The sequence below is a fragment of the Narcine bancroftii genome, chromosome 4 (assembly GCF_036971445.1).
Source record: "Narcine bancroftii isolate sNarBan1 chromosome 4, sNarBan1.hap1, whole genome shotgun sequence".
NCBI lineage: Eukaryota > Metazoa > Chordata > Chondrichthyes > Torpediniformes > Narcinidae > Narcine > Narcine bancroftii.
Window position 1 is genome coordinate 291,390,884 of NC_091472.1, and position 16,413 is coordinate 291,407,296.

Here is a 16,413-nt window from a genome sequence, read left to right on the forward strand (position 1 = left end):
TATCACTAATGCATCCACTATTTCCAGGGCTACTTCCTTCAGCGCTCTTGGATGCAGACCATCAGGCCCCGGGGATTTATCTGCCTTTAATCCCTGCAATTTAACTAATACAACCTCTCAACTTACAATTATTTCCTTTATACCATCCCTCACATTAGGTTCCCAATCCCCAACAATTTTCTGAAGATTAGTTATGTCCTCCTTGGTGAAGACAGAACTAAAATAGTCATTCAGACAGTCTGCCATACCTTTGTTCCCCATGATTAACTCAAAAGCATATATATCTATATATATCTATATATAGATATCTATATATATCAATAAATATATATATATATATATATAGATATCTATATATAGATATCTATATATATCAATAAATATATAGATATCTATATCTATATATATATAGATATCTATATCTATATATATATATAGATATCTATATCAATAAATATATAGATATAGATATCTATATATAGATATATATATAAAATAATATAATAAAAAGTATTTTCCCCTTCCCCAGATACAAAATAAACCATAAAAGGCATATAAGGAAAAAAGATCACCTTATGCTTTTATCTATTTTAATCCTATATTTGATACCTTAACAATGGAATATTCTAACAGAAAATTACACTCATTAAACATAATACACTTCATGTACATGTATTTGGGATGTTTTAATCTGTAAAGCAGTTAGTACATTGTAGTACTAATTCAGATTTTTGTGAGTTGAATTGCTGAGCACATGATTGACATTACCTGTAAAACAGAGGTCATGAAGACAGATGAACCCATAAGAATAAAGATCATAAGGCCAGTTACTCGTTGTTCACGAATGCCCAAAAACTTTGGCTGTTCACCAGGTGCGGAACATTCAGATTCCAACTTCAGGCTGTTAACATGGGATATAGAGAGCACAGTGGCAGCTACAAACCATGGCAAACCCATAATAGAGCAAATTCCAAGCATGATGGACATAATAATTAGATCCAAATGGTAGCCACATCCTTTCTGTGAAGCAATTAAAATATGATAGAATATATCAGATACCAAATTATATATCAAAAAGGAAGCAGCTTATTCAGTAATTTTGAGTTTTGTACTCTACAACTGCATAAATAACAATAACTTTTTTTTTGGTTAATGAGTGGAGGAAGTGGCCTGTCACGACAATCGTTTTATAAACTATTGTTAATGCTTCTGAATGCCTCAAATAGCTTGAAGAGAAATTGGAACAGGATTATTTTAGCCAATCTACGTTAACGCAGATTTCAAATGAGATGACACAAATAGAGAACATAAAGTAACAGTACTGCAAATGAATTCATACTAACTTGCAACAGTTCAAATTGAAGGCTTGTCAATATCAGGTGTGTCAAAATCATAAGGGACAAGACCAAATGCTTTGAATTATTGAATGCAATTTATTTCACCAAATTAATTTTAATATTAAAGACTCTCTAAGTTGTATTTTTAATCAGATATTAATTGTGCATGTATTACACCAAAGGGCCAAATCTTATGGGGATACGCTAGAAATTTCACACAGAACTGCCAAAATTGTCCTTGGGAGCTATTATGTTCAGCATGTAGGTATCCTGAATTTACTGGTTTCTCTGCCCTGACAATTGCATAACTTATTTTCTTATGATAATTGATTTTTTTTTAATTACATTTAAATTTTGTGAAATGTACAGTTGTAATATGCAGTTTAAAAAAAACATACAAATAACCTAACAGCCCAAACAAAGAGACCAGAGATAAAAATCCAACTTCGGCATCTGAGATATCAAATCCAAACCATTTATCTTCTCAGACAGGCACCTGAATTAAAAGGTGAAGAATGGGCAGGGAAAGGGGTCTGCACTCGGGCGAAACTACAACTCAGGAGTACATGCTAAACAGCAAAAACAGAGTAGTACAGAGGAGATACAGACCTTTTGGTCCATCATGCCCTTGGCAATGACAGCTTTCTGTTCTAATCCCATTTACCATAGTTAATTCCAGGTCCTGGAACTCCCCTCCCAACATTTTAGGAGCACCTTCACCAGAAGAAATGTAGCAATACAAAGCGGCTCATCACCACCTTCTCAAAGGCAATTAGAGATGGGCAGTAAATGGTGGTCTCATCAGTAATACTCAGATCCCAAAAATAACTAATATTTTTTAAAAAGTCATCCCAAGTATTTTAGTACTTACGTCCCAAAAGAAAAACCCTTTTAATTATCTGGTTGATTTTCGATAGATTTGAATGTTGTAGTAGTAGCATCTCCTCACACATAAAATGCTCAATTTCCATCAGAATTATGTTGCACAAGTTCCTGCCACCACGTGGGGGTCTCAACAACTAGAATGGGATGGTTCAGTGACACAAGTTGACAACATTGCTTTTGCAAAAAATAAATTTGCACTCATCATGGAGGTCAGAGGCAAGCTTGGACAACACGTCATTGGCCACCAGTTCTCACCTGGGATCCGAATCTCCAAAGCTGCGTACCTGAGAAAAACTAGGCACAGTGGCTGTAGTTGTTTCCTATTTTTAATAATGGTAGTGCAATGAGCTAGACTAAATTTTAATTTTTATTCCTTTAAAAATCATTCGAGTTTGGTAATCATGGTGCTCATTCAAAGAAGACAGAACTCTCAATAAAGTCCTCATGGGTATATATGATTCTGCCTCAATAAGATAGGATATTTCTGGAAATTTTCAGTAAGTAAAATGCCAATATTGTGACTGTAATGGACTAGATCAGTGGCTTTCAAACTGCACCCAACTCACATGACATAGGGATTGCTTAAAGTGGTATGTGAATGGAAAGAACATTTGAAAACCACTGTTTTAATTATACCCAATTGACTCGTTATGTGCACGGTTTCATAACTCCAAAGGAAATGAGCCAATGACAATTTTTCTCAAGTAAAATATTTCAGTAACAATTGGGTCTAGAACAGTGGTTCTCAACCTTCTCTTCCCACTCACATCTTCTTTGGCTTGGCTTCGCGGACGAAGATTTATGGAGGGGGTAAAAAGTCCACGTCAGCTGCAGGCTCGTTTGTGGCTGACCAGTCCGATGCGGGACAGGCAGACACGATTGCAGCGGTTGCAAGGGAAAATTGGTTGGTTGGGGTTGGGTGTTGGGTTTTTCCTCCTTTGCCTTTTGTCAGTGAGGTGGGCTCTGCGGTCTTCTTCAAAGGAGGCTGCTGCCCGCCAAACTGTGAGGCGCCAAGATGCACGGTTTGAGGCGTTATCAGCCCACTGGCGGTGGTCAATGTGGCAGGCACCAAGAGATTTCTTTAGGCAGTCCTTGTACCTTTTCTTTGGTGCACCTCTGTCACGGTGGCCAGTGGAGAGCTCGCCATATAATACGATCTTGGGAAGGCGATGGTCCTCCATTCTGGAGACGTGACCCATCCAGCGCAGCTGGATCTTCAGCAGCGTGGACTCGATGCTGTCGACCTCTGCCATCTCGAGTACCTCGACGTTAGGGGTGTGAGCGCTCCAATGGATGTTGAGGATGGAGCGGAGACAACGCTGGTGGAAGCGTTCTAGGAGCCGTAGGTGGTGCCATATATAGCACCTTAACTAATCCCTTACCAATCACAGAGCACTTGTAGCATAGGGATTGCTTAAGATGGAATGTGAGTTTAGGGGGGCAGTTTGAAAACCACTGGACTAGATTCTTCACAACAATTTGCAAATATCTTATAACTGTGCACAAGAGCACTGACCTTCAATTTATGTTCCTTCCTATTGATAATTACTGCAGTAATTTGCTGGTCCATGAAGACAAGAATGGTACAAAGCAAAGCTGGAATAAAAGCTGCAATTATAGTCCACCAAGGATTGGGACCCAAAGGATTAATCAGCCAGCCACGGTCGTCTCTAGTTGGCTACAACAGCAAAAAAAATTGTTGACTATTTACAGATTCTAAATATACTGTTAAAATCTAAAATTGATTTTCCGTTCTTTACACTTTATGGTTTTATTAAATGTTTATATTATTATTTCAGCATGAGAATAAATCTGTTGTTTTACAATTAATAACACAGAGGGCACACATAGAAAAGTTACTCTATCTTATCTGATTTAATTGTGATAAAATATTGTATTAAATCTCAATGTCTATATATGTACATATATAGTACAGAAACAGGCCATTTGCCCCAAATGGTTTATGTCACCATTCGTGCTTCATTTTTGCCTTGAGTAATAGATATGGCAGAAATGTAGTTTCCTCAAAATAGAATTTCACAATAATTTTAAAAGAAGGTCTTCTGTGATGCCAGAAGCAAATGATTACAGGCCAGAATTTCCTTGATGAAACCGACACAAGAGATTGATTTTCCTTTTACATCTTGTCTAATTTTCCAATTACAGTATAATGAAAATCAGGTGGTTTGAATCATGGGTGATGAAACCAATTCTATCATTTCCATCAGATTGAATTATCTTTCTCTAGTTGAAGTCACGAACAAGGAACTGTCAAATGGAAGTTAGCACACTGTTCCGAGATATTAACTGAGGCAGAGGCTATAATTTATTTTCAGGGGGAGTGGAGAAACTTCCTGCCGGCCATTGATGAGGTATCAGCTTTTTGAAGTTGCTTCAATTTACCTGACTGTTTCCAACCTTTTTAAATCCTTATTCTTAAACTTCTCATTGCTGAATTTAATTAGGTTAATGACTGTAACTGTCTTTAACATGGCTACAAGGAGTAAAGTTACTAGAAAAGAAGATCATCCTGTCTCTTTGGAGTTTATCATGAATTTGCTTCGACAACATAGAAAAGAATCCTCTAATGAATTTCAACAATTCAAAAATGAATGTAGAATTGAATTAAGATGGGTGTGAAACTGAATTCTTTTCAAAAAATCTTAGAAGAACACAATAAGCATATTTCAAGATAATGAAGAACTCGCAAAGGCTTTGGATGGAAGTATGGATGATTATGCAAAAGCTCTGTAAAAGCTTATCAAAGACTAATGAAAAATTAACCCAGAAGATTATTAATTTAGAAAACAGAAGTCCAAGAAATAATTTATTAATTCTGGGCTTGGAAAAGTCAACTGAGGATGGCCAGCCTACTAAATGTTTCACAAGTTTTCTGGCTGAATTGTTTGGATCCGCAGTTCTGACAACTCTCCCTGAAATCGATCGTGCACATAGATCGTTGACTCCTAAACAAGCTTCCAGTCAGACACCTCGTTCAGTTATAGTCTGCTTTCATGAATTTCAAACTAAAGAGTTTTTAACTACGTGAAGTTCGTCACAGAGGAAGAATTGATTACAAAGGTCAGAAGATTGGTGTCATCGAGGACGACTCATCTGAATGTGCTAAATACAAAAAAATTATGTAGGAATAATACAATCAAGGTTTAAAGCTTGCTCTACTTTTACCAGCTTGTCTTCGTATCATACCAAAGGACAATTCTAAGAAGTAGTTTTATAACATTGAACAAGCCCAGAAATTCTTGGAAGAATATCTGCCATTAACTTTTTCTCATTCTGAGTAACTGTTTCTTTAATTCTATGCAGCTGACTTACTTCTTAATTTTTTAATGCTTAATAAATAGAATAAGGTTTACATGAGTTAATGCCTTAGTGTTTATACATTTTTAACAGAGTTTGCTCTTTATATTTAAATAATTTAGCTTATAAAATGTTAAGCTTCCTGATTCTGAATTAACTATATGAATTAATGTTTTGAATTATTTTTAATGTGTTTTATTGTGTGGTTTTAAAGTAATATTTTTAATGAATTATTTGAATTAAATCATTTACCTGATAAAATTTAAGATTTTTGATTCTGAATTAACTATTTAAATTAATATTTTAATCGTGTGATTTCTTTACTCCAAGGATTTTTCTCGTTAATTGGTGCAATATGTGTTATTTTATTACGGAAACCTGTATTAGCTTTGTCTCGTTTGAAAAACATTCAAGGTTTCATTATAATATTGGAGTTTTGCCAGCAGGAATTGTTTGGGGGATGGGTAAATTAGTTAGCTTTTGGCTTTGTGTAGAGGGAGGGGTGTTAATATTTCTTTTGAAGTTGTTTTGGTTTGGTATAATCACATCTGTTTTCAGCTTCTTCACTTTCGATGCAGATTCAGTATCTTTGATACAAGTTCCCTATTTGTTAGCTTCTTATTCTTTAAAAAGTTAAAATGGATCAAGTAATTCAGTTACTTAGTTTTAACGCCAAAGAGTTGAATCATCCTATAAAATGAAATAAGATTTTTCTTATGCTTAAAAAAAACTTAAGATCCCAATTATATTTCTGCAAGAAACATATAAATAATAGTGTAATATACATCTTTTTAGAAGACACATCATTTCAGACTAAATCCAGAAAGGTATCAATTTTTATAGATCAAACAATTCCCTTTGTTCAACATAATGTTGTCTTAGACACAAATGGTCGCTTTGTTATTGGACAGGGAAATTGTATAACAAATTTCATTAAACCTTCCATGATTAACATAGCTGTTAAAGAATGGCATGGATTGGGCATTAAATGTTTTAAAGATTTATTCATCAAAGGAAGCCTTGCTTCTTTTGAACAACTGTTAATTAAATATAGATTACCAAATACTAATTTTGTTCATTATTTACAGATTAGAGATTTTTTGCTCTGATAAGAATTTAATCGATGTAATTTTTAATTTAAAACCTTTTTATAATGGTTCAATATCTAACATTTATTACCATTGTTACGTGCCCAGAGGACCCCAAGACCCAGCAGCAATAGATATTCACCAAGACAAATGGTTATTTAAACAAAAGTTGCTTTTAATTATCTTTAAACATGAAAACAGAATCACACTTTAACTTATCACTATTGACTTAACTAACCTCACTTAACCCTCTTCTAATTCTAAGTGCACATGTATGTAATGTGTGTGTAAGTTCAGAAAAGTTCACCAGGCTTTGGTCTTAAAAGGTAAATGGTTACCACTCAGGAAGGTTCGTCGGTTTTCAGAGAGAGATTTGTTGTAGGCTGGACACTGTAAGGTAAAACATCATGAGATGGGACCGGAGAAGGAGTCACCCAGTACTAAGGAGTAACAGAATGCATCCTTGTACTTACAGTTTAAGAGAGACATTGATGGATTGAGAGGCAGGAAGCTAGCAGGGAAAGGATAGCAACAGTTTTAGTCATTGGACAAGTAATGATATGATGATGTTCTAAGCATGTATCCAAGGGTATAAAAAATCACCATTTTGCTGATAACGGCAGAATGCATTCTCCGACTAACTTGTTAGTCGCAAGTGTTACAATCCGGTAATAAAGAACAAAGAACCCTGATTTCGACTCAGTCTGGTGTTTGTCTCACTCATTCATGAACAAAGCAGACCTAACAACACCCACAACTGATTCCTTTTTTTTTAAATCACTTCAGTGTCTTGCCGAAGAAACTTGCCCCCTCAGGGATCTCCAGATGATAACCTCTTTCTTTCAGGTCACCACAGAGTTCCTTCTTGTTTCTCTTATTTCAAGTGAAACATTAGACAGCCAGTCCTCTCCTCTTGCATGAATCACAAGGACTTTGACCAGGCTAAACTAAGAACTCACAACCCATCTTCCAAATGGGGTTTCCCACAAGCTTGCAAAACCACATGACCCTCTTAGAACAGCAAGTTCCCCTCCAGATAGAATGCGGCTCTCACAAGTTCTTTCATCTGTTGTCTTTTTGTAAACAAGAATCCATTAGTGAAGTCTCTTGGGCATTCTCCAAAGCTTTTGCAAAGGCTCTGGGGCCCCGACATGTCTAGCATTAGCAGAGCTAATTTTAAATAAGATTTGTTTGAAAGTGTTTGTATGTGACCTACACTAAAAAATTTCCCCAATTTAACTCCCAAAAACATATCTATATACTGTCACAGCATGTTGTTGGGAATAAGAGAGGCTCCTTTAAATAAAAATTAAAAAGCCTGGGAACAGGAACTACATCGTTAAATCTCTGAAGAAACTTGGAATGCAATTTTCAAATTGGTTAAGACCTCATCTTCATGTGCCCGCCACTCCCTCCCACAATTTAAAGCAGTCCATCGAGCTTACATGTCCAAAGTCAAATTATGTTATTTTTATGCAGATGCAAATCCTCATTGTGATAGATGCAACAATGGAGACGCTTCATTATTGCATATTTTGGACATGCCAGAGTCTTGAAAAATACTGGAATGAAATATTTCAAACTTTTTCAGTACTTTTTAAAGTGAATTTTAAGACTAATCCCTTAACTGCCTTGTTTGTTGGAGAGAGTTGCAAAACTCGAATGGCATCTGATTTGTATGTATTAGCTTTTACTTCTCTTATGGCTTGGGAGTAGTGTTGCTCAGATGGAAGGATGATGCTCTGCCTAATCATGCTCATTGGCTAAATGATGTCACGTTTAAATTTAGAGAAGCTCAATTTCTGATTTGAATTTAAATTTTCAAACTCTGTGGAGAGTTTTCAGAACCTCCGATTTGATATGAAGTGGATATGTTGATTAATAAGGTAATTTATTACTTTGATCAGGAATTCTTTTTTCCTCTCCTTGCCAAACAGCTTTGTTTTTGGTACTGGGTTTAGATCTTTTTAAATAATAAAATATTACTGTAATATAGTTTGTTTAATTAAGAACGTGGTATGATCTAAGGTAATGTATTTTTTTTTATAACTTTTAATAAGTGTAGTACTCTATTTTTCAATGTGGAACTTCAATTTCAATAAAATTATTGAAATATAAAGAAAGGGGGAGTAAATGAAATCATGGAGCTACTGAAACAAGGAATTGCAGTATAGTGGAATTATCTTTGGATTGATTCAACTTTGAATGAGTAATGATCTGTTGGACCTGATCTACTCTTTCTGTACAGTATGCACTTTGGTATATTTCTTACAAGTACATACAGTAAAATGTCAATGTACAGTAACTTCAATTGCATACACTACCTTGAAAACACTAGGAACCTGGAGCTTTGGCGATGGGATTCCAAGACCATAATCAATTAAAACCATTGTTAAAATGCTAAGAAAGACAGCAAAATCACTGACTGCCGATCGCACCTGTGAAAAGCAACATTTATTATTCATACTTCATACATATTCAATCATTTGGTAGACATAAATGGAAGCATTTGTTAAAATAGCTGATTAATTTACTAAATGAAGGTGCTCATGTTCAAATTTTTAAAGTCAGTTCTGGCTGACAAAAAGAGTGTTATACTAACAATTCAGGGAAAGGATTAGGAACAAAAGAACAGGGCTGGGGTAAAAGCAAAAATCTGCTTTGGTTATCTCTCAAAAATACAAGTCATCTCTTTAAAAGTATTCCAATCTCTTTAAACTGGAAATGAGATGACAAGGAAACAGCCCCACACAACAAGTTCAATACAGCTGCTCCTCTACTTATGATGGTCCAACTTAAGATTTTTCAAACTTATGATGGTCGTTAATGCTATTTTTTATAATTAAAATTGTTTTTTTTCCAGTGTGGAATAGAAAGTATTCAACATTTACATAAAATAGGCTTTGTTTTTGATAAATTTACCCAGCTACGGTAAATGTTCTGTGCATACTTAAGATAGGCTAGGCTATGATGTTCGGTAGGTGCAGTACTGTATTCTTTTTCGAATTGATTTTTCCACTTACAAAGGTTTTATCAGAACGTAAAACCATCGTAAGTCGAGGAGCACCTGTATATTTTTACGTTCCGGAGGAATAACAGTGTTTTTCCAGACCCCACAAAATGAGGTCTCCATGTCCTTAACTGCTTTCTGTATTTCCCAATCCATGGCATGAGCTCCATAATCCTGCTGTCTAATCCTATTTCACCTGCCCAGAGTGGTACATAAGTAGCTCAACAACATTGTGACACAATTGTTACATTTGATCTTATTTCTGAATGGCAACATTTTATTGTAACAATACAGCACAGTAGAAGGCTCTTCCAGCACCCCAATTACACCACCAACCCTACAATTTTTTTTTGAGGCTAGGAGGAAACTGGAGCCCTGGAGAAAACACATGCAGGTCATGGGTAGAATGTACGAACTCCTTAAAAAACGTGCCAGATTTAAACATCCATCTAAGCCCCAAAAAAGTATCTGTACAAATGTTATTTGTATTAAATTCTAGTCATATAACTATTTTGCAACAGTTATTTGTATAAAACAAACAAATATATTACATTTGTACAAATTGCTTTAGCAGTTTCTAGGAAATGTATAGCAATATCATGGAAGTCAGCTATAGATTTAGGTGTGGAAAGATGGTAAGCAGAGTTACATAGCTATATACCACTTGAGAAGATTATTTACAGTTTATGAAACAAATATCATGCATTTTCGAAGCTATGGCTCCCATATTTACAAAATGTGGGTTTATATGTTTAATAGACTCATTTCTTGGTAACCTCCATTTATGATATATATTCCCTTGGCATTCTCCAGTCCTTTTTCTTTATTCTTTCTTGGGGTTTGGGGGGAGGGTGGATTTATATACCAGATGTACAACTTTTTGAAATAACTTTTAAATTGAATATAATGCAATTATTATTGTGGTTTAAATTTTGTAAATAAAATATATTTTTTTAACAAACAAATATGATTTTTAGAAGTTTTCAAATAATCACTCAGATGTGGAGCAAGCAATGTTACAAAAAAAAGTCCTTTGTCCATTAGAAAAGGGCAGACATTTTTGTGCTGCTCAATAAAGAGCTTTCACCTCATTCATTAAGATTCTTGAGGTTATAGTGCAAAAAGATACACAGTGTAAAAGTTGTTTTACACACTGATGGCCACATTATTTTAATCACTTAATTGTTTCATTTTAGGAATCATTTGTTCCCAGTGGCTGCAGTTCTTCTGATAAGCACTGGGTGGCAATGCTACCTGTACTACTAAATATTTGGCAACCTAATTAGATATTTTTAGCCAAAATTGAATCACAATTGTGCCCCCCCCCTCCCCACCCTTTCATAAGGTACCATTGTGATGAAAAATAGGTGATGAGCTAAGCCTCTCCAAATAAACTAGCATTTCCTTGAAGACAACTTCAGTTCAAGTCATAATCAAGCTGTAAAAATAAGACCATATACCTTAGTAGGAAAATACCGGCTGGTTTTAAATTGCTTGAGAAAGTGTGATAATGTACACGTGGAAAAAAACAGTATTATTGACCAGAACAGGACATCTGGAACATACGGACCATGGTGACCACAGGCAGTCCCAAAAAACGTTCCATGAAACTGTACGCACTCCTAAAACAAATAATTATGATGACGTCAAGATCTCATCAATTAAAGTGCAATGAATTTCAAACGTAACACTCAACATGGTCACGTCAATATCCATATATTGCTGCAAATATTTAAATTATTGGATTACATCTTAAAAACATAGCAATTATTCATTCATTTGGACCACCACTTTGTACACGAGGTGACAAGTGAACCTTTCACAGGTTTTTTTTTAACTTTTTTTCGTCGTGCCCTTTCACGTTCATCTTGCTTGTGAGCCCTATTCCTTGATTTCCTGGTCCATCCCTAGAGTCCTTTTAATGGCCATCCAAGCTATCCTATGAAAGCATCTTCTGAGATCCTTCAATAGCCTAAGAAATAGAAGCTAGAGTAGGCATTTCACCCCTCAAACCTGGTTCTGTCATGAATCTGGTTCTGATCTGCTATGACATGACTTTCATATAAATAGTGCAATAAACTTAAATTTGATTGATATCCAAAATTCTAATCCACATTTTGAATTAATGACTGAACCTCCACAGCTCTTCAGGATATAGAATTCAAAAGACTCACCCACTTTCAATCAAGAATGTTCTTTTTATTTCAATTCTAAATATTCTACCTCTTAATTTCAGATTGCAACCCCTAGTTGTGGGCTCCTCAGCCAGGGGGGAAAAAACACCTTTCCCATGACAACACTGTTAAGCCCTGTCAGATGTTGCACTCTTAATCCTTTCAACACTCATCCTTCTCAACTAAATAAAAAGATGCATCTTACTCAGTTTCCCTTCATAGGAAAGATTTGCCATCCCAGAAACCAATCTAGCGAACCTTACTTCTCAGCAAGTTTATCAATTTTTAGGTAAAGAGACAAATATTGTAACACAGTATCTGGGTGTACCCACCAATCCCAACAAATTTCATGTCATGAGTAATTATGGTCATATCACATTTCTTCGCCTCAGCTGTATCATTCATGTAGATTGTGAAAAGTTATAGCCCGAGCAATGATCCCAATGGTATTCTATTCTACTGAAAAGACTTGTTTATTCCTGTTATCCTAATCTTTAACCACAGTACATTACCCCCAATTCCATTTGCACCAACTTTGACCGCCACAAGGGATGTTATTGAAGTGTTTTTGAAATCCAATACACCATATTCACCAATTTTGCATCGACTCAACAAATTCCAACAGATTAATCACACACAATTTTTCTCTCTCATAAATTCATGCTGATACTTAACAGATGCTGGTTTCTAATTTAACATATGGAAGGGGCTTACAACACTCTGAGCAATCTAAAAATTAGACTGAGCAATTCATTTGAGGGACTAAATCCACAGGGGATTCCATTGTTGAATAGCCTTCTTTACACAATTAAACAAAGAGACACAATCCACTCCAGTTCATGTTCCCACCTTTTATTTCCACCTGGTACATTCTTATGTTATGCTTGCCTATCCTTCAGAAATTTTCTTTTTCTTTTTTTCTTTGGCTTGGCTTCGCGGACGAAGATTTATGGAGGGGTAATGACCACGTCAGCTGCAGGCTCGTTTGTGGCTGACAAGTCCGACGCGGGACAGGCAGACACAGTTGCAGCGGTTGCAAGGGAAAATTGGTTGGTTGGGGTTGGGTGTAGGGTTTTTCCTCCTTTGTCTTTTGTCAGTGAGATGGGCTCTTCAGAAATATTATTGCAGAAAAAGACAAGTGGTGCAAAATAGCTCAAAAGAAGATATTTACAGAGGTTGAAAAATAAACAAGTTCTATGAGGCAAAGGAGGTGGAAATTCAGGTGGAATGGAATTATCAGAGAAAGTTTTTGCGAAAACAGGATCTCAGATTCATTAATTCACGACATCAACATTTTGGGAAAAACATACATTTTCTAGAAAGCAATCATCTAAAATGTCCCATTCTTACCATCTTGACAGAATGCTCTTATAGTAGCAAACATATTCACCGTAATTGCAATTCAAGCTTACCGACAGAGTGAGATTTCCCCAAGGAATTTCTCTTGCTGTGATGTTACATTTATTCCAATACTCCAATGTTTTATTGCTGGGATTTTGTGGTTCCAAGCAAATGCAGCTGTGAAAATATATTTATAAATTTTTTTAAATTGTATTATAGAATGTACAAAAATGTTAAAAAGCCAACATGACTGGATTATAGAGTACAGTAATCCCCTTTTATCCACAGGGGAAATATTCGAAGACCCCCAGCGGACGCCTGAAACTGCGGAGAGTACCGAATCTATACAGGCTATGCACCACTTAACATCCACAATACAGGGAGAGGGGGGATGGCTCTGTGAAAGAAGAGGGAAGGGGTTGGAAAGCAGGTGGAAATGAGTCAGAGGGATAGGGAAAATGGGGAATAGGCTTGCAGAAGCCAGAGAAGACACTGTTATTGCCATGTAGTTGGAGAGAGGCCAGACAGAATATTAGGTGTTGCTCCTCCAATTTAAGGCTGGGCTTAGTCTGGCAGTGTTTGATGCTATGGACAGACCCATCAGCACAGGAGGGCGTAGAATTGAAATGGTTGGCCACTGGAAAATCTCTGTCATACAAGTGTTGCTTAGTGAAGCCATCTCTCAGTCTGTGTCTAGGCTATCTGACATAGAGAAGGCAACAAGGAGGCATCACTTGGAAGGACTGCTTGGGGCCCCGTGAGGGAGGAGGTGTGGTCACAAGTGTGAAACTTCCTGCAGTCAGACACAGGTGCCAAGGAGGTGATTAGTTGGAAAACTAGTGATTGGTTTATATGATTGTTAGTAATATCCATATCGGATCCATTCTTAAAATGTAAGACAACTTCTGTAATATTTTAGGGCAACTGATTCATGCTAAGATTTAATCACAGTTTATTGTGAAAATATCCTACATCACCATACCAGTAACAGGATCATTTAAAAGCATGTACTAATTTGAGTGTTCAAAAGGTGCCTTCATTCACATTTTAACCAATTTAGCAGTTTGCCATGTGTTTTGTTGGCATATGCTATCCTCAATCATTTTGTTATTTGAGATAGATCATGGGCAGATTTTGCTTGTTACAAACATAAAATCCTGATAAAAGTTTAACATTTTTTTTAATTTAGTGAGACGTCCTTTAATGTGTATGCAATATATTTGCCTGTATATGTAATAAACTGAAACAAATAAAAGCTACAATTGAATCAATTTCTGAAAATGATCTGCCAAATTCTTACTTTCAGGTAAAATGGTCATTCATTCACTGCATCACAACTTAAGAAAAACACACTCGTTGCACAGAATCTGCATTCCAATGGTATGCTTTGAAAAACGTTGCCTTGTAAAAACTAATCGGGAAATTCTTGAGTAAGGGACACTGATTTAATGCACATCCGGTGACAATGATTCACAAATACAGCAAACTTGAAAGTAAGTAGATGGAGGAAAAAGACAAAGTAGATGCAGCAAAATCCAAGTTACGAAAGCTAACTGTAAATTAAATTCACAGAAGAATTTCATGGTTATTCACAGTACGCGATTAAGCAGGCTTACATTTTGCATATCCATAAGAAGCAACACCCAAATCGAAGATATTCTGACACCCCACCCCATCACCAAAGGTCTGCGTGGCAGTCAGGTTTGTACATAAGATGCTGTTATATGGAAGGAACAGTTAAAGCCCCAACCTACCATGAAACAGATATCACACCAAGCTAAATACAGTCTCTGGTTTAACTAGCTGTTAAACCTGTCAAGGAATGTTTCTAAATGTCCCTGATATACAATAATATAGTTTAATTATTAAAATTTTCAATACCACGGGAAATCAGTATTTACTTTAAAAAATTTGAACTAAATTCAAATAAATTTTTTTAAAAATCAAAATCAGAATTTATTGTGATGAACGTTACAAAATTCATTATTTTTGCAAAAACATTACAGTGGAATATTGCTATAAATTACATTTAAAAATAACTCATTTTGTGCAAAAAAAAAGTGAGGTAGTGTTTGTGGTTCATTGTCCATTCAGAAATCTGGTGGCAGAGGGGGTAAAAGCCTTTCTTGTGTGTGTCTTCAGGCTCCTGTACCTCCTTCCTGATGGTAGCAGTGTGAGGAGGGCATGGTCTGGGTGATAAGGTTCCTTGAGGATAGAGGCTGTTTTCTTAAGACACCACCCCTTGAGATGTCCTCAATGGAGTGAAAACTGATACCCATGTTCTGTAGTTTTTTTTCCTGTCCTCTTCACAGTGCACCTGTAGACATTTGTAAGAGTCTTCGGTGACATACTAAATCTCCTCAAACACCTAATGAATTATAGCTACTGGCGAGCCTTCTTTGTGATTGCATCAACATAGAGGACCTTGGACAGATCTTCAGAGATATTGTCACGCAGTAATTTGAAGTCACTAACCATTTCCACTGCTGATCCCTCAATGAGGACTGATTTGTGTTCTCCTGAATTCCCCCTCCTGAAGTCCACAATCATTTCCTTACTTTTGCTAACATTGAGTGCAAGGTTTTGTGACACCACTCATCTAGCAGATCTATCTCCCTCAGTTCACTTCCTCATTGCCATCTGTGATTCTGCCAGACAAACACAATGTGGAGAAACTCAGTGGGTCAAACAGAGTGTAGTGTCATCGGCAAATTTGAATTGTGCCTGGCCATACACTCATGGGTGTTGAGTGAGTAGAGCAATGGGTTAAGCATGCAACTTTGAGTTGCGCCTGTGTTGATTGCAGTGAAGAGGAAACATAATTAATATACCATTTGTTTGGTGGGACTGCAGAACTTTCATCTGATACATTGGTTGCAAGCTCTCTTGCTTAACGCAAAAGTCATCTATGGCTTCACCTCGCTGGTACTTTATCATTTGAGGTAAATGTAAGTGCAGCTCCCAGAGAGCCCTTTTCCTCTTGTCACTGAACCGGGGCTGATCCTCTAGCTTGACGCTAATGATAAACTCATGAATATGTAGAGCCATGAGTTTGCAAATATAGCTTTGTGATCACAAATCCAAAAAATATACTTTTTATGGTTATCTCTGAAGTTGATTTTGCTTATTAATTTACAATGGTCACGTTCTCATATAGACAATGCTACATTTAATCACATTAATATAAATTATAAATGTTACACAATATTAATAAAGTCAAAACAGACAAATCTGCAATAAAAACACTTTCTTTTGGCAAA

The 16,413-nt window shown here is 36.1% G+C and overlaps 1 protein-coding gene across 1 annotated transcript in view; it reads right to left on the minus strand.

Annotated features, from left to right (window-relative positions):
* The window catches only part of slc4a10a (solute carrier family 4 member 10a), a 155,040-nt gene that overhangs the window by 32,662 nt on the left and 105,965 nt on the right, over positions 1-16,413 (minus strand). Inside the window, exons 14-18 of the mRNA XM_069935401.1 lie at positions 13,225-13,330; positions 11,099-11,260; positions 8,953-9,066; positions 3,739-3,900; positions 769-1,020 (exon numbers count right to left, since the gene is read on the minus strand). Of these exons, the coding sequence (XP_069791502.1) occupies positions 769-1,020; positions 3,739-3,900; positions 8,953-9,066; positions 11,099-11,260; positions 13,225-13,330 (796 nt within the window). The remainder of the gene's footprint in view (positions 1-768; positions 1,021-3,738; positions 3,901-8,952; positions 9,067-11,098; positions 11,261-13,224; positions 13,331-16,413) is intronic.